This window comes from Heterodontus francisci, chromosome 10 (genome assembly GCF_036365525.1).
Source record: "Heterodontus francisci isolate sHetFra1 chromosome 10, sHetFra1.hap1, whole genome shotgun sequence".
Classification (NCBI taxonomy): Eukaryota; Metazoa; Chordata; class Chondrichthyes; order Heterodontiformes; family Heterodontidae; genus Heterodontus; species Heterodontus francisci.
The window spans coordinates 125,935,699-125,959,817 of record NC_090380.1 but is presented as its reverse complement, the minus strand read 5'-3'; the positions used below and the strand labels follow the sequence as shown (position 1 = coordinate 125,959,817).

The window sequence follows — 24,119 nt, the reverse complement described above, 5'->3', positions numbered from 1 at the left end:
ACGCAGCAGGTGGTAATGACCTGGAACTCGCTGGTCACAAGGTTGGTGTTAAGTGGAGACGATCAATGACTTCAAAAGGAAATTAGGTGGGCACTTGAAGGAAATAAATTTGTATGGCTAAGGGGATCGAGGGTGGGGGGGGGCGGGGGGGGGGGGAGGGGAGGAGTGGAACTGACTGGATTCCTCCGCGGAGAGCTGGCATGGACTCAATAGGCCAAATGGCCTCCTTCTTTGCCATAAATGACTCACTGATTCTATGACTAACTTTAGCTTCTCCAACCTCACCTTGCAGCTAAAACCCCTCATCCCTGGAACCATTCTGGTAAATCTCCTCGACACCCTCTCAAGGACCTATATTTTTCCAGTGCCAATTAATTTTGTTCTGGATTATTGTCTCAAAATGTTTCCTAGCACTGACATTAGGCTGAATGGTCTACAGTTGTCAGGTTTATCCTTACCCTTTTTTGAACAGGGTGTAACAATTGAGATCCTCCAGTCCTCTGACACCATCCCATATCTAAGGAGGATTAGAAGATTGTGGTGACAGCCTCTGCGTTTTCCATCTTTTCTTCGCTCAGTAACCTAGGATGCATGCCATCTGGACTGGGTGCTTTTTCTACTTTGAGCACTTTAAGTGTCCCCTCTTTATCTATTTTTATCCAATCTAATTTCTCTACTACCTTCTCCTTTAGCAGTATCCTCCTCTGTAGTGAAGACAGAAGCAAAGTATGCATTTAGTAACTCAGCCAATCCCTCTGCCTCCCCAAGAAGATCTGCCTTTTAGTTTCTAATCTGACCCACCCCTCCTTTGACTCCCTTTTTACTATTTATATGTTTATAAAATACATTAATGTTCCCTTTTAAATTACCTGCTAATCTATTCTCACACTCTGTCTATTATTTCCTTTCTCAGTTCTCTTATTCTGTTCAGCTCTGCTTTCTACTAAATTATGAACTTTATATTTATCATGAACCTCCTTTTACTGCTTTGTTTGAATTTTTATACCTCTCTATATTTTGCAACATGATTAAGTTTATCTATTAAATTATATTTTGTGTTTTAATGCCGTCATTAAAGTTTTTACTTGAAGGTCTAAATCTCCCCCAAAATCCTGGTCTTGGGCTTCATACTTTAAATTTCGTCTGTGCACTCTGAGCAAAAAAAGGTCCCTAATTTCCCCACTAACACTGCTAGCACTCAGCTGATGGAAGTTTTTCTTTCATGTCTAGCAGTTTCTGCTGGAGGAAAAAAATGGATGATAGATTTCAAAAGTTTGATTCAGATAAAGTTGTTCAGCTTTTTTTAAAACAAGAACAAGTGTCCATAAGAATGAGAAAAGCTGACTAATGATTAGCAATTGTAGCTTTTGATTAGTAAAGTCTTTTAAGTTGAGAGAAAGTATCTTTGCTCATGCTATTAGTTGGTATAAAGTAAACACCAGTTGAATGTTGAAACCAACTAATCATTTCACTTGCCTTTTACTGATAAAGTTATTGCCCTTTCAATGCACGATTATAATTGCTACTTCATGTCATCACTGTCATATTTCCTGTAAAGTTAAGATGGGGAACAGGAGCTGCTTTGAGGGAATTCCCAGCACAAGAGTAGTGCCCAAGTAAAAGGGGACAGGCACTTAGGAAGGCTAGGAATAATTGGACCAGCAAACACATATAATTAGTTCCCTTTTTAAACTTATACATTGACCTCAAGTAATTAGGAAGGCAAATGAATGTTGGCATTTATTGCAAGGCGGATGGATATAAACATAAAGAAACCTTGCTACAGCTGTACAGGGCATTAGTGAGACCACACCTAGATTACTGCAACAATTTTGGTCTCCTTATTTAGAAATGGTAAAATCGGATTGGAAGCAGTTCAGAGAAGGTGCGCTAGTCTGATTCCTGGGTTATCTTACGAGGAAAGTTTGAGAAGATTGTGCCTACACTCATTGGAGTTTAGAAGAATGAGAGGTGATCTTATTGAAACATGTAAGATTCTGAGAGAGATTGACAGGGTAGATGCTGAGAGGATGTTTCCTCTTGTGGCGGAATCTAGAACTATTACAGAATTGTTACAGCGCAGAAGGAGGCCATTTGGCCCATTGTGTCTGCAACGGCTCTCTGAATGAACAGTTCATCCAGTGCCATTCCCCCGCATTCTCTCCGTAACCCTGAACATTCTTCTTTTTCATTTAACAGTCTAATTCCCTTTTGAATGCCTCAATTGAGCCTGCCTCCACCACACTCTCAGACAGTGCATTCCAGATCCTAAACACTCACTGAACTGAAAAATATGGGCAGAACTCAGAAATAGGAAGGGTGCGGTAACAATGTTGGGGCTGTACTACAGGCCTCCCAACAGCGAGCGTGAGATAGAGGTACAAATATGTAAACAGATTATGGAAAGGTGTAGGAGCAACAGGGTGGTGGTGATAGGAGATTTTAATTTTCCCAACATTGACTGGGATTCACTTAGTGTTAGAGGTCTAGATGGAGCAGAATTTGTAAGGAGCATCCAGGAGGGTTTTCTAGAGCAGTATGTAAATAGTCCAACTCGGGAAGGGGCCATACTGGACCTGGTGTTGGGGAATGAGCCCGGCCAGGTGGTTGAAGTTTCAGTAGGGGACTACTTTGGGAATAGTGATCACAATTCCGTAAGCTTTAAAATACTCATGGACAAAGACGAGAGTGGTCCTAAAGGAAGAGTGCTAAATTGGGGGAAGGCCAACTATACCAAAATTCAGCAGGAGCTGGGAAATGTAGATTGGGAGCAGCTGTTTGAAAATAAATCCACATTTGATATGTGGGAGGCTTTTAAAGAGAGGTTGATTAGCGTGCAGGAGTGTTCCTGTGAAAATGAGGGATAGAAATGGCAAGATTAGGGAACCATGGATGACAGGTGAAATTGTGAAACTAGCTAAGAGGAAAAAGGAAGCATACATAAGGTCTAGGCGGCTGAAGAAAGACGAAGCTTTGGAAGAATATCGGGAATGTAGGACCAATTTGAAACGAGGAATTAAGAGGGCTAAAAGAGGTCATGAAATATCTTTAGCAAACAGGGTTAAGGAAAATCCCAAAGCCTTTTATTCATATATAAGGAGCAAGAGGGTAACTAGAGAAAGGATTGGCCCACTCAAGGACAAAGGAAGAAAATTATGCGTGGAGTCAGAGAAAATGGGTGAGATTCTAAACGAGTACTTTGCGTCGGTATTCACTGAGGAGAGGGACATGACGGATGTTGAGGTTGGGGACAGATGTTTGAATACTGTAGATCAAGTCGGCATAAGGAGGGAGGAAGTGTTGGGTATTCTAAAAGGCATTAAGGTGGACAAGTCCCCAGGTCCGGATGGGATCTATCCCAGGTTACTGTCATGCTCCGAAATTATTGAATTCAGTGTTCAGTCCGGCAGGCTGTAGCGTGCCTAATCGGTAAATGAGATGCTGTTCCTCGAGCTTGCGTTGATGTTCCTCGAGCTTGCGTTGATGTTCACTGGAATGCTGTAGCAATCCCATAACAGAGATCTGAGCATGAGAGCCGGGGGTGGGGGGGGGGCGGTGCTATTAGGGACTAAAGTGACAATCTGTGTGTGGAGCCGGAGGACATAGGTGAGGTTTTAAATGATTACTTTTCATCTGTGTTCACTATGGTGAGGTCCCGGAGGACTGGAGAATTGCTAATGTTGTCCCCTTGTTTCAGAAGGGTAGCAGGGAAAATCCAGGTAATTATAGACCGGTGAGCCTGACGTCAGTGGTAGGGAAGCTGCTGGAGAAGATACTGAGGGATAGGATCTATTCCCATTTGGAAGAAAATGGGCTTATCAGTGATAGGCAACATGGTTTTGTGCAGGGAAGGTCATGTCTTACCAACTTAATAGAATTCTTTGAGGAAGTGACAAAGTTGATTGATGAGGGAAGGGCTGTAGATGTCAGATACATGGACTTCAGTAAGGCGTTTGATAAGGTTCCCCATGGTCGGTTGATGGAGAAAGTGAAGTCGCATAGGGTCCCGGGTGTACTAGCTAGATGGATAAAGAACTGGCTGGGCAACAGGAGACAGAGAGTAGCAGTGAAAGGGAGTTTCTCAAAATGGAGACGTGTGACCAGTGGTGTTCCACAGGGATCCGTGCTGGGACCACTGTTGTTTGTGATATACATAAATGATTTTGAGGAAAGTATAGGTGGTCTGATTAGCAAGTTTGCAGACGACACTAAGATTGGTGGAGTAGCAGATAGTGAATGGGACTGTCAGAGAATACAGCAGAATATAGATAGATTGGAGAGTTGGGCAGAGAAATGGCAGATGGAGTTCAATCCGGGCAAATGCGAGGTGATGCATTTTGGAAGATCCAATTCAAGAGTGAACTCTACAATAAATGGAAAAGTCCTGGGGAAAATTGATGTACAGGGAGATTTGGGCGTTCAGGTCCATTGTTCCCTGAAGGTGGCAACGCAGGTCAATAGAGTGGTCAAGAAGGCATACGGCATGCTTTCCTTCATCGGACGGGGTATTGAGTACAAGAGTTGGCAGGTCATGTGACAGTTGTATAAGACTTTGGTTCGGCCACATTTGGAATACTGCGTGCAGTTCTGGTCGCCACATTACCAAAAGGATGTAGATGCTTTGGAGAGGGTGCAGAGGAGGTTCACCAGGATGTTGCCTGGTATGGAGGGCGTTAGCTATGAAGAGAGGTTGAGTAGATTAGGATTATTTTCAATAGAAAGACGGAGGTTGAGGGGGGACCTGATTGAGGTGTACAAAATCATGAGAGGTAGAGACAGGGTGGATAGCAAGAAGCTTTTTCCCCAGAGCGGGGGATTCAATTACTAGGGGTCACGAGTTCAAAGTGAGAGGGGAAAAGTTTAGGGGGGATATGCGTGGAAAGTTCTTTACGCAGAGGGTGGTGGGTGCCTGGAACGCGTTGCCAGCGGAGGTGGTAGACGCGGGCACGATAGCGTCTTTTAAGATGTATCTAGACAGTACATGAATGGGCAGGAAACAAAGAGATACAGACCCTTAGAAAATAGGCAACAGGTTTAGATAGAGGATCTGGATCGGCGCAGGCTTGGAGGGCCGAAGGGCCTGTTCCTGTGCTGTAATTTTCTTTGTTCTTTGTTCTAAACACTCACTGAACCTGCCTCCACCGCACTCTCAGGTAGTGCATTCCAGATCCTAAACACTCACTGCGGGAAAAAGTTTTTCCTCATATTGCTTTTGCTTCTTTTACATACGAACATACGAATTAGGAACAGGGTTAGGCCACTTGGCCCTTCGAGCCTGCTCCGCCATTCAATAAGTTCACAGCTGAACTGATTACTCTACATTTCCACTTACCCCCGATAACCTTCCACCAATTACTTTAAATCTGTGTCTTCTCTTTTTTGATCCTTTCACGAGTGGGAACAATTTCTCTCTATCTACTCTGTCCAGACCCTTCATGATTTTGAATACCTCTATCAAATCACCTCTCAGCCTTCTTTTCTCCAAGGAAACAGTCCTAACCTCTCCAATCAATCTTCATAACTGAAGTTCCTCATCCCTGGAACCATTCTCGTGAATCTTTTCTGCACTCTGTCCAATGCCTTCACATCCTTCCTTAAGTGCAGTGCCCAGAACTGGATGCAATACCCCAGCTGAGGCCGAAATAGGGTGCATAGTTTCAAAATAAGGGGTCTCCCTTTTAAGACGGAGATGAGGAGGAATTGCTTCTCTCAGGGGGTTGCTAATCTTTGGAATTCTCTTCCCCAGAGAGCAGAGGAGGCTGGGTCATTGAATATATTCAAGGCTGAGCTGGACAGATTGTTGATCTACAAGGGAGTCATGGGTTATGGGGGAGCCGACAGGAGAGTGGAGTTAAGGCCACAATCAGATCAGCCATGATCTTACTGAACGGCAGAGCAGGCTCGAGGGTCTGAATGGCCTATTCCTGCTCCTATTTCTTATGATCTTTTGATTCTATATTATAATTAATTAGTAAAATTATGGAAAATCAAGAAGGAGGAAAGTTGAGTTGGTTGAAGTGTGGGAGTTCCCTGCAGGAAATGCTGAGGGAAAACTGAGATTCTACAGTGCACCACCAGCAGGAACACACAATTACAGGAACAAGTGAACAGGGTCAGTTTCCATAATAAATGTGGTTACAGGAAGTTTGGAGAGACAATATAAAATAAAGGGTACAGTTTTAAAGGGGGTGCAGGAGCAGAGGGGCCTAGGTGTATATGTGAATAAATCATTGAAGATGGCAGGACAGGTTAAGAGAACAGTTAATAGAGCATATGCCATCCTAGCCTTCAGAGTCATAGAGTACAAAAGCAAAAACGTTATGTTAAACTAGTATAGAACACTGGTTTTGCCTCAGCTAGAGTATTGTGTCCAGTTCTGGGTACCACACTTTAGGAAAGATGTGAAGGCTTTGGAGAGAGTGCAGAAAAGGTTCACGAGAATGGTTCCAGGGATGAGGAACTTCAGTTATGTGGATAGACTGGAGAAGTTGCGACTGTTTTGTTTGGAGGAGAAGGATGAGAGAAAATGTTGATAGAGGTATTCAAAATCATGAGGGCTCTGTACAGAATAGATAGGGAAAAACTGTTTCCATTGGTGGAGGAATCAAGAACAAAAGGGCACAGATTTAAGATAATTGGCAAAAGAAGAAATGGAGACATGAGGAAAAACGTTTTCACGCAGTGAGTGGTTCGGATCTGAATGCACTGCCTGAGAGTGTGATGGAGGCAGGTTCAATCGAGGCATTCAAGAGGGAATTAGATTGTTATCTGAAAAGGAAGAATGTGCAGGTCTACGGGGAGAAAGCCAGGGAGTGGAACTAGGTGAGTTGCTCTTTTGGACAGCCGGCGCAGACACAACAGGCCGAATGGCCTCCTTCTGTGCCGTAAGAATTCTGTGATATCAGAATAGATGGTTAAAGAATATTTAGCAGGAATATTTCATGGCATTTTTAATGTAAACTTTTTTTGAGTTCATGTTGTGTAATGCTTGCGTTTTTGCTGCAGATTCCTGCTCTTGGATTGTGCTGCTGTGAGCAAGTCAAAGAAACAAAGATGTGGCAAATGATTGAACCCCCAGTCAGGACACTGACTCATGGACCCAACCCAGCATTTAGTTGGAAAGATACAATACTGCAAATTTAAGGACATTATTTTGAACGCATAATTTCCTACCACTGAATTAATCTTAACATGCAGCTGGGTAAAAGCAATTGTTAAGTAACTGAAGTCTAACTTGGTTATAACACTTAATTTGTATGTTCATTAGGAGCAGGAATAGATCCTCGAGCCTGCTCCACCATTCAATACAATCATGGATGATTTTCGACTTAACTCCACTTTCCCACTTGCTCCCCATATCTCTTGATCCCCCTAGACTCCAAAAGACTCTCTCAATCTTGAATCTACGCAACAACTGACCATGTACAGCACTCGGGGGTAGAGAATTCCAAAGATTCACAACCCTCTGAGTATAGATATTTATCCTCATCTCAATCTTAAATAATCAACCCCTTATCCTGAGACTGCTGTATGATTGTAGACTCTCCAGCCAAGGGAAAAACCTCTCAGCATCTACCCTGTCGAGCCTCCTGAGAATCATATAGGTTTCAATTAGGTCACTTCTCATTCTTCTGAACTCAAGGGAGTACAGGCCCCTTCTACTCTACCTCTCATCATAGGATAACCTTCTCATCCCAGGAATCAATCTAGTGAACTTTTGCTGCACCTCCTCCAAGGCAAGTAATCCTTCCCTAGATAAGGAGACCATAACTGTGCAAAGTACTCCAAAGCCCTATACAATTGTAGCAAGAATTCCTTATTCTTGAACTCTAGCCCCCTTGCAATAAAGGTCAATGTGCCATTTGCCTTCCTAATTGCTTGCTGTACCTGCATGCTAACTTTCTGTTTCTTGGATGAGGACCCCAAAATTTCTCTGATCAGTGACTTTTAAAAATTTCCCCTATTTAAAAAAAAATGTGCTTCTATTCTGCCAACGAAAGTGAATAACTTCACACTTCCCTACATTATACTCCATCTGCCACCTTGTTTCCTGTTCACTTAACCTGTCTGTATATCTTTGCAGCCTCTTTGTGTCCTGCCCATAGCTTACCATTCCACCTGCCTTTGTATTATCAGCAAACCTTTACTCTTGGTCTCTTCATCTAAGTCATTAATATAGATTGTAAATAGCTGAGGCCCCAGCACTGATCCTTGCAGCACTCCACTAGTTACAGTTTGCCACCTTGAAAATGCCCTGCTGATCCCTATTCTCTGCTCCCTGTTTGTTGACCAATCCTCCATCCATGCTAATATATTACCCCCTTATTGAGCCCTTATTTTGCATATTAGCCTTTTGTGTGGCACCTTATTGAACGCCTTTTGAAAATCCAAATATACATCTATTGGTTTCCTTTTATCTACCTGCTAGTTACATCCTCAATTTGTAAACAGGATTTCCCTTTAATAAAACCATGTTGACTTTGTCTGATCACACTATGATTTTCTAAGAGTGGGGGATTCAATTACTAGGGGTCACGAGTTCAAAGTGAGAGGGGAAAAGTTTAGGGGAGATATGCGTGGAAAGTTCTTTACGCAGAGGGTGGTGGGTGCCTGGAACGCTTTGCCAGCGGAGGTGGTAGACGCGGGCATGATAGCGTCTTTTAAGATGTATCTAGACAGATACATAAATGGGCAGGAAGCAAAGAGATACAGACCCTTAGAAAATAGGCGACAGGTTTAGATAGAGGATCTGGATTGGCGCAGGCTTGGAGGGCCGAAGGGCCTGTTCCTGTGCTGTAATTTTCTTTGTTCTTTATTCTTAAGTGTCTCGTTAACATCTCCTTAATAATAATTTCAGCATTTTCCTGACGACTGATGTCAGGCTAACTGGCAGTTAACTCAATATTAAACTGAAACCAAGATTTTATTAAATGAACTTCAACATTAATAGAACCTGTGATTTACTATGTAGTCCTAATTTATGATTGGCATCTGTTATAGACTCAAGGACAGCATTCCCAGCTGATGAGGAACTCGGCTCACAATTTGCTACGGTCACTAACCTGAGCCTATTTTTTTTTTATTCATTCATGGGATATGGGCTATGCCAGCATTTATTGCCCATCCCTAATTGCCCTTGAGAAGGTGGTGGTGAGCTGCCTTCTTGAACCGCTGCAGTCCATGTGGGGTAGGTACACCCACAGTGCTATTAGGAAGGGAGTTCCAGAATTTTGACCCAGAGACAGTGAAGTAACGGTGATATAGTTCCAAGTCAAGATGGTGTGTGACTTGGAGGGGAACTTGCAGGTGGTGATGTTCCCACGCATCTGCTGCTCTTGTCCTTCGCGGGTTTGGAAGGTGCAGTCTAAGGAGCCTTGGTGCGTTTGATGGACTGATAAAGATGAGACTGGGATGTCAAACAAGAATCAACATAAGTGTCCTTTTTGGGCCGTACTAATACAGCAAAGAAACATATGGTTCAATCAAACCAAGAGAAGCTCAACATAAGCAGTAAAGTCCCAACATAGAGAACCTTCTCAAAGAAATCATCATCTTATCAGTGTCTATAAGACAATCCATACCAGAATTTGAGGAGCAGCTACCTTCAGATACTGATAGAGAGGCTGCTCCCTCTCATACTCCAGATACATATGAAACAACGATTCATGAAGGCCACAAAATCTCAAATGACTCAGGAATCAATACATCAAAATTTATTACACACAGTTCCTCCATGCAAGGGCATGTCCCGACCGGAGGTGGAACGTCAGGGCATATCCGGACCGGAGGTGGAACGTCAGGGCATATCCGGACCGGAGGTGGAACGTCAGGGCATATCCGGACCGGAGGTGGAACGTCAGGGCATATCCGGACCGGAGGTGGAACGTCAGGGCATATCCGGACCGGAGGTGGAACGTCAGGGCATATCCGGACCGGAGGTGGAACGTCAGGGCATATCCGGACCGGAGGTGGAACGTCAGGGCATATCCGGACCGGAGGTGGAACGTCAGGGCATATCCGGACCGGAGGTGGAACGTCAGGGTATATCCGGACCGGAGGTGGAACGTCAGGGCATATCCGGACCGGAGGTGGAACGTCAGGGAATATCCGGACCGGAGATGGAACGTCAGGGCATATCCGGACCGGAGGTGGAACGTCAGGGCATATCCGGACCGGAGGTGGAACGTCAGGGCATATCCGGACCGGAGGTGGAACATCAGGGTATATCCGGACCGGAGGTGGAACGTCAGGGCATATCCGGACCGGAGGTGGAACGTCAGGGAATATCCGGACCGGAGATGGAACGTCAGGGCATATCCGGACTGGAAAAACCCATCTGCTTCACTAATGTCCTTTAAGGAAGGAAATCTGCCATCCTTACCTGGTCTGGCCTCCACGTGACTCCAGACCCAGAGCAATGTGGTTGACTCTTAACTGCCCTCTGAAATGGCCGAGCAAGCCATTCAGTTATCAACAGCAATTGGAATAGGGCAACAAATGCCCACATCCCAAAAGAGAATAAAATAAAAAGCTACCATCGATCCACCCCACCCAAACTCACACCTGCCCAGGCCTCAAACCTGGCCAGTTCCATTCCCTTCCCACACTCCGAGCCCTCTCCTGTCTGGAGACCTTCCTCTTTACATATCCGCTCCCCCACCACACCCATAGGCTCACCTACAGCACCTCCCCAATCCCACCCTTCATCCCTCCCCCATTCCCAGCCCCACTCCCCTCCTCAAACTCCTGCTTCCAGCCCCTCTGCTCCCCCTTCCCAGCCCCACTCCCCTCCCCAAGGCCCTGCTTCCAGCCCTCTGCTCCCCCTTCCCAGCCCCACTCCCCTCCCCAAGCCCCTGCTTCCAGCCCCTCTGCTCTCCCTTCCCAGCCCCACTCCCCTCCCCAAGCCCCTGCTTCCAGCGCGTCCCGTCCGCCCTTCCCAGCCCCACAGCCCTCCACAAGCCCCTGCTTCCAGTCACTCCCCGTCCGTCCACTCCCACCTTCTCAGCCCCACTCCCCTCCCCAAGCCCTGCTTCCAGTCACTCCCCGTCCGTCCACTCCCACCTTCCCAGCCCCACTCCCCTCCCCAAGCCCTGCTTCCAGTCACTCCCCGTCCGTGCACTCCCACCTTCCCAGCTCCACTCCCCTTCTCAAACCGCTGCTACCAGCCCCTGAGGCACAGTGTAGGCATGTCCCCACAAAGATAAAGGGTGGTACAGCTAAATCTAGAGTCCCCTGGTTATCTAGAAGCTTACAGGGTAAGTTAAAGTAGAAAAGGAAAGCTTATGACAATTACAAAATTCTTAATACTTTAGAAAGCCGAGAGGAGTATAGAAAATGCAGGGGTGAAGCAAAAAAGGAAGTTAGAAAAGCAAAGAGAGGACATGAAAAATTATTGGCAGGTAAAATTCAGGAAAACCCAAAGACGATTTATCAATGCATTAGAGCAAGAGGATAACTAAGGAAAGGGTAGGGCCTACCAGAGATATACAAGGGAACTTACACGTTGATGCAGAAGATGTGGCAGGGTTCTTAATGAGTTTTTTGTCTCTGTCTTCACAAAGGAGCGCGATGATGCAGACACTGTATTAAAGAGGAGGAATGTGAAGTATTAGATACGATTAGTATAATGAGAGAGGAAGTACTAGAGGGTCTGACATCCTTGAAAGTGGATAAATCGCCAGGGCCGAATGGATTGCATCCCAGGTTGTTAAAGGAAGCCAGGGAGGAAATAGCGGATGCACTGAGGATCATCTTCAAATCCTCACTACATACAGGTGAGGCACCAGAGGATTGGACGTCTGCGAACATTGTACCATTGTTTAAAAAGGGTGCGAGGGATAGCCCAAATAATTATAGGCCGGTCAGTCTGACCTCGATGGTGGGCAAATTATTAGAATCAATTCTGAGAGACAGGATAAACTGCCACTTAGAAAGGCAAGGATTGTTAAGGGAAGGTCATGTCTTACTTGATTGAGTTTTTTGAGGAAGTAACAAAGAAGATTGATGAGGGTATTACAGTGGATGTGGTCTACATGGATTTTAGTAAGGTCTCACATGGCAGACTGGTCAGAAAAATGAAAGCCCTTGCAATACAAGGGAATGTGGCAGATTGGATCCAAAATTGGCTCAATGACAGGAAACAAAGGGTAGTAGTCGACGGATGTTTTGCGAATAGAAAGCAGTTTCCAGTGGCGTTCCACAGGGCTTAGTGTTGGGACCCTTACTGTTTGTGGTGTATATTAATGATTTGGACTTAAATGTGGGAGGTGTGATTGGGAAATTTGCTGATGACACAAATATTGGTCGTGTTGTTAATAGTGAACAGGATAGCTGTAGACTCCAGAATGATATCGATGGTTTGGTCGAGTGAGCGGAAAAGTGGCAAATGGAATTCAATCCAGAGAAGTGTGAGGTAATGTATTTGGAGAGGGCAAACAAAGCAAGGGAACACACAATAAACAGGAGGATATTGAGAGGGGTAGAAGAAGTGAGAGACCTTGGATTGCATGTCCACAGGTCCCTGAAGGTAGCAGGACAGGTAGATAGAGTGGGGAAGAGGGCATATGGAACGCTTTCCTTTATTGGCCGAGGTATAGAATACAAAAGCAGGGATGTAATGCTGGAACTGTATAAAACGCTGGTTAGGCCACAGCTGGAGTATTGTGTACAATTCTGGTCACCACATTACAGGAAGGAGATAATTGCTCTGGAGAGAGTACAGAGGAGATTTACAGGAATGTTGCCAGGGCTTGAAAGAAGCAGCTATGAGGAAAGATTGGATCGACTAGGGTTGTTTCCCTTAGAACAGAGGAGGCTGAGGGGTGACTTGATTGAGGTGTACAAAATTATGAGGGACCTAGATAGAGTAGACAGGAAGGACCTGTTTCCCCGGCTGGGTGATTGGTAGAAGGATTAGAGGGGATATGAGGAAAAGCGTTTTTACCCAGAGGATGGTGGGTGTCTGGAATTCATTGCCAGGAACGGTGGTGGAGGCTGAAACCCTCAGCTCATTTAAAAGATACCTGGACATGCACCTGAAGTGCTATAACCTGCAAGGCTACGACCAAGTACTGGAAGGTGGGATTGGGTGGCTGGATTTTTTGTACTGGAGACTCAATGGCCTCCTTCTGTGCCGTAATTTTTCTGTGGTTCTAGCCCCTCCCCTCCACTCTTCCCAGCCCCACTCCCCTCTCCCCCCCCCCAATCCCCTGCTTCCAGCCCCTCCTGTCCACCCCCCTCCTCAAACCTCTGCTTCCAGCTAAAGTCCTGCTTGGGTCTGCAAATGAAACCCGAGTCCTTTCATTTTTTTCTTGCGCCTGACCCGACCCCCGGAATGTTCAGTTAACCTAGCTTCCGTTTTTCACTTTTTAAGCTTATGCAGATAAGCAACAAAAACTGTAACTGGACTTGAAAGGCTGTTTAAAAAAGTACATTAAGATTGGAGCCACATACCAGAGGTGGTGAGCCGAAGATTGTTACCATAGAAGTTAGTGATTGTTTGGTCACTAGTTAAACAGAAACCCATGGAGTTGTGCCCAGACAGGTTGTTCCACACTGTACCAGTATCTGCATTGCTTAAAATAAACACAGCAATTGCCCGAAGGCTCAGAAAATATTATACATTACCTAAACTGCTGCTTTACAGGTTGAAATATTTGCTGCAAGTTTATCCAATGAGCAGCTGAGATGCAGAGACCAGGAAGGTGCTGAGTGATTAATTATAATAAAATATACATTCCTATATCAAAGAGGTTGTACTCTACCTTCGATGGAATCACTCACTCCAGACTAGTGCGGAGTGTTTCCTGCCTTGATGTCCTGACTGTCACTGGATCATGAGTCCAGGCCTCTGGATTAGGATAATAAAAGCAAAAGATTGCAGATGCTGGAAATCTGAAATAAAAACAAGAAATGCTGGAAATACTCAGCAGGTCTGGCAGCATCTGTGGAGAGAAAAGCAGAGTTAACGTTTCAGGTCAGTGACCCTTCTTCAGAACTGGCAGATATTAGAAATGTAAAAGGTTTTATGCAAGTAAAGCGGGGGTGGGGCAAGAGATAACAAAAGAGGTGTTGATAGGACAAGGCCACAGAGAATAACTGACCAGTAGGTCATGGAGCAAAGGCAAACAGTGTCTTAATGGTGTGCTGAAAGACAAAGCGTTAGTACAGAGAGGGGGTGAATAGACTGTAAAGCACAAAGCACTCCAAGCACAAACATTAAAAAAAACAGAAACAGTGGGTAGGCACAGTAGACACAAACTAAAGAAACTAAAAAAAATTAAAATAACCAAATAAAAAAAGAAAATAAGAAAAAAAAAACTAAACATAAAAAGAGGGCCCCGTCATGCTCTGAAATTATTGAACTCAATGTTCAGTCCGGCAGGCTGTAGTGTGCCTAATAGGTAAATGAGATGCTGTTCCTCGAGCTTGCGTTGATGTTCACTGGAACATTGCAGCAATCCCAAGACAGAGATGTGAGCATGAGAGCAGGGCGGGGTGCGGGGTGCGGGGGGTGGTGTTGAAATGGCCAGCAACCGGAAGCTCGGTGTCATGATTACGGACTGAGTGGAGGTGTTCCGCAAAGCAGTCACCCAATCTGCGCTTGGTCTCCCAATGTAGAGGAGACCACACTGAGCAGCGAATACAGTATACTAAATTGAAAGAAGTACAAGTAAATTGTTGCTTCACCTGAAAGGAGTGTTTGGGGCCTGGGATAGTGAGGGGAGAGGAGCTAAATGGGCAGGTATTACACCTCCTGCGATTGCAGGGGAAGGTGCTGTGGGAACGGCACAATGTGGTGGGAGTAATGGAGGAGTGGACCAGGGTGTCGCGGAGGGAACGATCCCTTCGGAATGCTGACGGGAGGAGAGGGGAAGATGCGTTTAGTAGTGGCATCACGCTGGAGGTGGCGGAAATGGCGGAAGATGATCCTTTGGATGTGGAGGCTGATGGGATGGAAAGTGAGGATAAGGGGAACCCTGTCGCGGTTCTGGGAGGGAGGGGAAGTGGTGAGGGTAGAGGTGTGGGAAATGGGCCAGACACGGTTAAGGGCCCTGTCAACAACAGTGGGGGAATCCTCGGTTGAGGAAAAAGGAAGACATATCAGAAGCACTGTCGTGGAAGGTTGCATCATCAGAGCAGATGCGTCGGGGACGGAGAAACTGGGAGAATGGAACTGAGTCCTTACAGGAGGCAGGGTGTGAAGAAGTGTAGTCGAGGTAGCTGTGGTATTGGTGGGCTTATAATGAATGTTAGTAGACAACCTATCCCCAGAGATGGAGACAGAGAAGTCGAGAAAGGGAAGGGTCGGAGATGGACCATGTGAAGGTGAGAGAAGGGGGGGAAATTAGAAACAAAGTTGATAAAGTTTTCTAGTTCCGGGTGGGAGCAGGAAATGGCACCGATACGGTCATCAATGGACCGGAAATAGAGTTGGGGGAGGGGACCTGAGTAGGACTGGAACAAAGAATGTTCAACATATCCCACAAAAAGACAGGCATAACTAGGAACCATGCGGGTACCCATAGTAATACCTTTTACTTGAAGGAAGTGAGTGGAGTTGAAGAAGTTGTTCAATGTGAGAACAAGTTCAGCCAGGCGGAGGAGGGTGGTAGTGGATGGGGACTGGTTGGGCCTCTGTTCAAGGAAGAAGCAGAGAGCCTTCAAACCGTCCTGGTGGGGGATAGAGGTGTAGAGAGATTGGACATCCATAGTGAAGAGGAGGCAGTTAAGGCCAGGAAACTGGAAATTGTCAAAATGACGTAAGGCGTCAGGAGAGTCATGGATGTAGGTGGGAAGAGACTAGACTAGGGGAGAAAAAAAGTCAAGATAGGAAGAAATAAGTTCAGTGGGGCAGGAACAGGCTGAAACAATGGGTCTGCAGGGACAGTCCTGTTTGTGAATTTTGGGAAGGAGGTAGAAGCGGGCTGTCCAGGGTTGCGGGACTATGAGGTTGGAAGCTGTAGAGGGAAGATCTCCAGAGATGAGATCAGTGAAAGTTCTGAGGACTGTGACTTGATGTTCGGTGGTGGGGTCATGGTCCGGGGGATGGAGGAAGAAGTGTCTGAGAGTTGGCACTGAGCCTCTGCAAGGTAGAGGTCGGCGCAGTGGTTAGCACCGCAGCCTCACAGCTCCTGCGACCCGGGTTCAATTCTGGGTACTGCCTGTGTGGAGTTTGCAAGTTCTCCCTGTGTCTGCGTGGGTCTCCTCCGGGTGCTCTGGTTTCCTCCCACCACCAAAAGACTTGCAGGTTGGTAGGTAAATTGGCCATTATAAATTGTCCCGAGTATAGGTAGGTGGTAGGGAAATATAGGGACAGGTGGGGATGTGGTAGGAATATGGGATTAGTGTAGGATTAGTATAAATGGGTGGTTGATGGTCGGCACAGACTCGCTGGGCCGAAGGGCCTGTTTCAGTGCTGTATCTCTAAACTAAACTAAACTAATCCAGTCTGAAACAGTGCCAGCTATCTAGTTTGACACCGTGCCAGTAATTCATTTGACTATAACAGACCTGGCTTAAAGAAGGGCAGGATTGGGTGTTAAATATTCCAGGATGCAAGTTGTTCAGGAAAGATAGGAAAGGGGAAAAAGGGTTAGGGAAAAAGGGTTAGGGAAAAAGGGGAGGAGTGGCGGTATTGATTAAGGAGAGCAATACAGTGCTGGAGATAAAGGATGTCCTAGAGGGGTTGAGGACAGAATCATTTGGCTAGAGCTAAGGAACAAAAAAGGTGCAATTATATTGCTCGGTGTTGTCTATAGGCCATCAGCTAGTGGGAAGGACATGGAGGAACAAATTTGCAAGGAAATGACAGAGGTGCAAAAATTATAGGGTAGTTATAATGGGAGACTTTAATTATTCAAACATAGATTGGGATAATAGTAGTGTAAAGGGACGTGAGGGGCAAGCATTCCTAGAGTATGTTCAGGAAATCTTTCTACAACACTATGTTGCTTGTCCAACGAGAAAGGAGGCACTGCTAGATCTGTTTTGTGAAAAACAACAGCACCACCCTTATCTGCAGGTTTGATGACAATGTCGGGGTTAGACCTGAGAGAACGGACTGTGGCACGTTCAGAGGGGGGCAGGTTAGAGTGAGTGGATTACTAATTATAGTGAAATATTTACAATGTATTAAGATGTTTTTATTGATAAGATTTATTGATTGGATTACTAGTCCAATAATCTTTGAAATGTCTCTCCTTGATTTAATATTTTAATCTGGTCAGATTTTACAAACAAAATTATTAACTGATTTAAGACTGCTTCGTAATTAACGGTGCCACATGAATTAAGAAATTAAAATATATTCAAAATTATATAACTATTAAGTACTAATGCTCAGCTTTATATATAAAAAATCCCTCTTAATTTATTAATTATCCATAAACAGAGGCCACATTAAACTAAAAGCAGCGATTTATCAAGTCTGACAAGCAATTAAATATATTCCAAATTTAGAGCATAATTCATTATCTTTCCCCTTTAAATCTCTTAATTTACCTTATAAGCCTCATTTACATACTTTATTCAATACAATATGTTTTGAGACAGGCCCGAGAGGTCTTGCCAACCCCTAACGGGATGCAGTCAATTTATTTGAAAACTGTGCAATTAAAGAAAAGGGTCAAGTTCCTATTAATGCATATTGAAGCTGATAAACTGCTTTTGTCTCCAAGAATACAAAGTGCGAAGGAAGACGAAGAGACAAACCAAAACACCAAAAGGTTAAATTTGTGTCAATGAAAAATAGAATTCAATAAAAACATCTTAATACATAACAGTGCAGCAACTGATTACATGGTATATATTTCATTAAGATTAAAACAGCAAAGACCTTCAACACCCCTGGAATCAGGGAAGGGCAAACCAGATAATTATGAGCCTGGGGCTGAGTTCTGCTACAATATACGCAAGAGCCGTTTATTCATTACCACACAGTAAGTTGAAACACCAAGCAGAGTAGGAAGCACACTTCAAAAGATCTGTGGTTTCCAGTGTTTCACTAACACAATTGTAACACAAGGCTGTTAGAGTGTGTCCGACCCAAGCCTGAATGCAGGACCTGGAAGAGCGACCCGACCTGAAACCGACGTATGCTGTCAGGTCCCGTCGGGTTTGGATCGGGTAGCCATTCTCTACTTCCAGCCCCTCCCCGCCCCTTCCACCTTCCCAGCCCCACTCCCCTCCTCAAACCTCAGCTTCCAGCCCCTCCTCCCCTCACCCCCTTCCCAGCCCCACTCCCCTCCTCAAACAGCTTCCAGCCCCTCCTCCCCTCACCCCCTTCCCAGCCCCACTCCCCTCCTCCCCTCACCCCCTTCCCAGCCCCACTCCCCCCCTCAAACCTCAGCTTCCAGCCCCTCCTCCTCTCACCCCCTTCCCAGCCCCACTCCCCTCCTCAAACCTCAGCTTCCAGCCCCTCCTCCTCCTCCTCCTCTCACCCCCTCTCCCCTCCTCAAACCTCAGCTTCCAGCCCCTCCTCCTCCTCTCACCCCCTTCCCAGCCCCACTCCCCTCCTCAAACCTCAGCTTCCAGCCCCTCCTCCTCCTTTCCCCTTCCCAGCCCCACTCCCCTCCTCAAACCTCAGCTTCCAGCCCCTCCTCCTCCACCTCTCTTCCCCTTCCCAGCCCCACTCCCCTCCTCAAACCTCAGCTTCCAGCCCCTCCTCCTCCTCCTCTCACCCCCTTCCCAGCCCCACTCCCCTCCTCAAACCTCAGCTTCCAGCCCCTCCTCCTCCTCCTCTCACCCCCTTCCCAGCCCCACTCCCCTCCTCAAACCTCAGCTTCCAGCCCCTCCTCCTCCTCTCACCCCCTTCCCAGCCCCACTCCCCTCCTCAAACCTCAGCTTCCAGCCCCTCCTCCTCCTCCCCCCCTTCCCAGCCCAGCCCCACCTCCTCCTCAAACCTCAGCTTCCAGCCCCTCCCCCTCCTCAAACCTCAGCTTCCAGCCCCTCCCCCTCCTCCTCCTCCTCTCTTCCCCTTCCCAGCCCCACTCCCCTCCTCAAACCTCAGCTTCCAGCCCCTCCTCCTCCTCCTCTCACCCCCTTCCCAGCCCCACTCCCCTCCCCTCCTCAAACCTCAGCTTCCAGCCCCTCCTCCTCCTCCTCCTCCTCTCACCCCCTTCCCAGCCCCACTCCCCTCCTCAAACCTCAGCTTCCAGCCCCTCCTCCTCCTCTCTTCCCCTTCCCAGCCCCACTCCCCTCCTCAAACGTCAGCTTCCAGCCCCTCCTCCTCCTTTCCCCTTCCCAGCCCCACTCCCCTCCTCACCCCTTCCCAGCCCCACTCCCCTCCTCAAACCTCAGCTTCCAGCCCCTCCTCCTCCACCTCTCTTCCCCTCTCTTCCCCTTCCCAGCCCCACTCCCCTCCTCAAACCTCAGCTTCCAGCCCCTCCTCCTCCACCTCTCTTCCCCTTCCCAGCCCCACTCCCCTCCTCAAACCTCAGCTTCCAGCCCCTCCTCCTCCTCCTCTCACCCCCTTCCCAGCCCCACTCCCCTCCTCAAACCTCAGCTTCCAGCCCCTCCTCCTCCTCCTCTCACCCCCTTCCCAGCCCCACTCCCCTCCTCAAACCTCAGCTTCCAGCCCCTCCTCCTCCTCCTCCTCCTCTCACCCCCTTCCCAGCCCCACTCCCCTCCTCAAACCTCAGCTTCCAGCCCCTCCTCCTCCTCCCCCCCCTTCCCAGCCCAGCCCCACCTCCTCCTCAAACCTCAGCTTCCAGCCCCTCCTCCTCCTCCTCTCACCCCCTTCCCAGCCCCACTCCCCTCCTCAAACCTCAGCTTCCAGCCCCTCCTCCTCCCCCCCCTTCCCAGCCCAGCCCCACCTCCTCCTCCTCAAACCTCAGCTTCCAGCCCCTCCTCCTCCTCCTCCTCCCTTCCCCTTCCCAGCCCCACTCCCCTCCTCAAACCTCAGCTTCCAGCCCCACCTCCTCCTCAAACCTCAGCTTCCAGCCCCTCCTCCTCCTCTCACCCCCTTCCCAGCCCCACTCCCCTCCTCAAACCTCAGCTTCCAGCCCCTCCTCCTCCTCCCTTCCTCAGCCCCACTCTCCTCCCCTCCCCTCCTCAAACCTCAGCTTCCAGCCCCTCCTCCTCCTCCCTTCCTCAGCCCCACTCTCCTCCCCTCCCCTCCTCAAACCTCAGCTTCCAGCCCCCTCCTCCCCTTCCCAGCCCCCTCTCCTTCTCTGACCGGCCCACCCCCTTTCTCAGCTCCCCTCTCGCCAATGTCCCTAATGCAAACTCCCCAAAACTCTTCCCTCTCCCCAACTGAGGCCACTGACCGAGCCTCGCCCATAGCCCCGCCCCTAACATTCCAGTGCCTCCATTGGCCATCCCATCCCGCTGCTCCGCCCCTAACCCCGCCCATTGCCTTTCGGCGGGAATTGCAGCGCCCGGCGGCTGCTGCGCATGCGCGCAGTGACTGAACGGAGCGCGCGGACACTTGCGGCTATGAGGCGCTCGGCGACGTCTCGAGGGAGCGGGAACTCGGTAATCCAGTCTGACACAGTGTCGGTAATCCAGTCTGACCACCCGGTAATCCAGTCTGACCACCCGGTAATCCAGTCTGACACAGTGTCGGTAATCCAGTCCCACCACCCGGTAATCCAGTCTGACCACCCGGTAATCCAGTCCCACCACCCGGTAATCCAGTCTCACCACCCGGTAATCCAGTCTGACCACCCGGTAATCCAGTCTGACACAGTGTCGGTAATCCAGTCTGACCACCCGGTAATCCAGTCTGACCACCCGGTAATCCAGTCCCACCACCCGGTAATCCAGTCTCACCACCCGGTAATCCAGTCTGACAGTGTCGGTAATCCAGTCCCACCACCCGGTAATCCAGTCTGACCACCCGGTAATCCAGTCTGACACAGTGTCGGTAATCCAGTCTGACCACCCGGTAATCCAGTCCCACCACCCGGTAATCCAGTCTCACCACCCGGTAATCCAGTCTGACACAGTGTCGGTAATCCAGTCTGACCACCCGGTAATCCAGTCTGACCACCCGGTAATCCAGTCTGACACAGTGTCGGTAATCCAGTCTGACACAGTGTCGGTAATCCAGTCTGACCACCCGGTAATCCAGTCTGACACAGTGTCGGTAATCCAGTCTGACCACCCGGTAATCCAGTCTGACACAGTGTCGGTAATCCAGTCTGACCACCCGGTAATCCAGTCTGACACAGTGTCGGTAATCCAGTCTGACCACCCGGTAATCCAGTCTGACCACCCGGTAATCCAGTCTGACACAGTGTCGGTAATCCAGTCTGACCACCCGGTAATCCAGTCTGACCACCCGGTAATCCAGTCTGACACAGTGTCGGTAATCCAGTCTGACCACCCGGTAATCCAGTCTGACACAGTGTCGGTAATCCAGTCTGACCACCCGGTAATCCAGTCTGACCACCCGGTAATCCAGTCTGACACAGTGTCGGTAATCCAGTCTGACCACCCGGTAATCCAGTCTGACACAGTGTCGGTAATCCAGTCTGACCACCCGGTAATCCAGTCTGACCACCCGGTAATCCAGTCTGACACAGTGTCGGTAATCCAGTCTGACACAATGTCGGTAATCCAGTCTGACCACCCGGTAATCCAGTCTGACACAGTGTCGGTAATCCAGTCTGACACAGTGTCGGTAATCCAGTCTGACCACCCGGTAATCCAGTCTGACACAGTGTCGGTAATCCAGTCTGACCACCCGGTAATCCAGTCTGACCACCCGGTAATCCAGTCTGACACAGTGTCGGTAATCCAGTCTGACCACCCGGTAATCCAGTCTGACACAGTGTCGGTAATCCAGTCTGACCACCCGGTAATCCAGTCTGACCACCCGGTAATCCAGTCTGACCACCCGGTAATCCAGTCCCACCACCCGTTAATCCAGTCTGACACAGTGTCGGTAATCCAGTCTGACCACCCGGTAATCCAGTCTGACCACCCGGTAATCCAGTCCCACCACCCGTTAATCCAGTCTGACACAGTGTCGGTAATCCAGTCTGACCACCCGGTAATCCAGTCTGACCACTCGGTAATCCAGTCTGACCACCCGGTAATCCAGTCTGACCACCCGGTAATCCAGTCCCACCACCCGGTAATCCAGTCTGACACAGTGTCGGTAATCCAGTCTGACCACCCGGTAATCCAGTCTGACCACCCGGTAATCCAGTCTGACACAGTGTCGGTAATCCAGTCTGACCACCCGGTAATCCAGTCTGACACAGTGTCGGTAATCCAGTCTGACCACCCGGTAATCCAGTCTGACCACCCGGTAATCCAGTCTGACACAGTGTCGGTAATCCAGTCTGACCACCCGGTAATCCAGTCTGACACAGTGTCGGTAATCCAGTCTGACCACCCGGTAATCCAGTCTGACACAGTGTCGGTAATCCAGTCTGACACAGTGTCGGTAATCCAGTCTGACCACCCGGTAATCCAGTCTGACACAGTGTCGGTAATCCAGTCTGACACAGTGTCGGTAATCCAGTCTGACCACCCGGTAATCCAGTCTGACACAGTGTCGGTAATCCAGTCTGACACAGTGTCGGTAATCCAGTCTGACCACCCGGTAATCCAGTCTGACACAGTGTCGGTAATCCAGTCTGACACAGTGTCGGTAATCCAGTCTGACCACCCGGTAATCCAGTCTGACACAGTGTCGGTAATCCAGTCTGACACAGTGTCGGTAATCCAGTCTGACCACCCGGTAATCCAGTCTGACACAGTGTCGGTAATCCAGTCTGACCACCCGGTAATCCAGTCTGACACAGTGTCGGTAATCCAGTCTGACCACCCGGTAATCCAGTCTGACCACCCGGTAATCCAGTCTGACAGTGTCGGTAATCCAGTCTGACCACCCGGTAATCCAGTCTGACACAGTGTCGGTAATCCAGTCTGACACAGTGTCGGTAATCCAGTCTGACCACCCGGTAATCCAGTCTGACACTGTCGGTAATCCAGTCTGACACAGTGTCGGTAATCCAGTCTGACCACCCGGTAATCCAGTCTGACACAGTGTCGGTAATCCAGTCTGACACAGTGTCGGTAATCCAGTCTGACCACCCGGTAATCCAGTCTGACACAGTGTCGGTAATCCAGTCTGACACAGTGTCGGTAATCCAGTCTGACCACCCGGTAATCCAGTCTGACACAGTGTCGGTAATCCAGTCTGACCACCCGGTAATCCAGTCTGACACAGTGTCGGTAATCCAGTCTGACCACCCGGTAATCCAGTCTGACACAGTGTCGGTAATCCAGTCTGACCACCCGGTAATCCAGTCTGACCACCCGGTAATCCAGTCTGACACAGTGTCGGTAATCCAGTCTGACCACCCGGTAATCCAGTCTGACACAGTGTCGGTAATCCAGTCTGACCACCCGGTAATCCAGTCTGACCACCCGGTAATCCAGTCTGACACAGTGTCGGTAATCCAGTCTGACCACCCGGTAATCCAGTCTGACACAGTGTCGGTAATCCAGTCTGACCACCCGGTAATCCAGTCTGACACAGTGTCGGTAATCCAGTCTGACCACCCGGTAATCCAGTCTGACCACCCGGTAATCCAGTCTGACACAGTGTCGGTAATCCAGTCTGACCACCCGGTAATCCAGTCTGACACAGTGTCGGTAATCCAGTCTGACCACCCGGTAATCCAGTCTGACACAGTGTCGGTAATCCAGTCTGACCACCCGGTAATCCAGTCTGACCACCCGGTAATCCAGTCTGACACAGTGTCGGTAATCCAGTCTGACCACCCGGTAATCCAGTCTGACCACCCGGTAATCCAGTCTGACACAGTGTCGGTAATCCAGTCTGACACAGTGTCGGTAATCCAGTCTGACCACCCGGTAATCCAGTCTGACACAGTGTCGGTAATCCAGTCTGACCACCCGGTAATCCAGTCTGACCACCCGGTAATCCAGTCTGACACAGTGTCGGTAATCCAGTCCCACCACCCGGTAATCCAGTCTGACCACCCGGTAATCCAGTTTGACAAAGTGCCGGTAATCCAGTCTGACCACCAGGTAATCCAGTCTGACACAGTGTCGGTAATCCAGTCTGACCACTCGGTAATCCAGTTTGACACAGTGCCGGTAATCCAGTCTGACCACCAGGTAATCCAGTCTGACCA

General features: G+C 48.4%; 2 protein-coding genes across 6 annotated transcripts in view; both read left to right on the top strand.

Moving 5' to 3' along the window:
- The window catches only part of LOC137374747 (ubiquitin-associated and SH3 domain-containing protein A-like), a 373,926-nt gene extending 365,011 nt beyond the window's left edge, over positions 1-8,915 (top strand). For both annotated transcript variants that reach the window (XM_068041326.1, XM_068041327.1), the window contains exon 14: positions 7,006-8,915. In XM_068041326.1, coding sequence (XP_067897427.1) covers positions 7,006-7,143 — 138 coding nt within the window. In that variant the 3' untranslated portion in view covers positions 7,144-8,915. The remainder of the gene's footprint in view (positions 1-7,005) is intronic.
- A 2,601-nt stretch (positions 8,916-11,516) lies between these two features.
- Positions 11,517-24,119, top strand: part of hsf2bp (heat shock transcription factor 2 binding protein) — a 245,369-nt gene continuing 232,766 nt past the window's right edge. For 3 of the 4 annotated variants that reach the window (XM_068040085.1, XM_068040086.1, XM_068040082.1), the window contains exon 1: positions 13,779-13,975. In XM_068040085.1, coding sequence (XP_067896186.1) covers positions 13,912-13,975 — 64 coding nt within the window. In that variant the 5' untranslated portion in view covers positions 13,779-13,911. Of the gene's footprint in view, positions 11,775-13,778; positions 13,976-24,119 lie in introns of those variants that run through there. The other variant, XM_068040083.1, reaches the window with a different exon arrangement.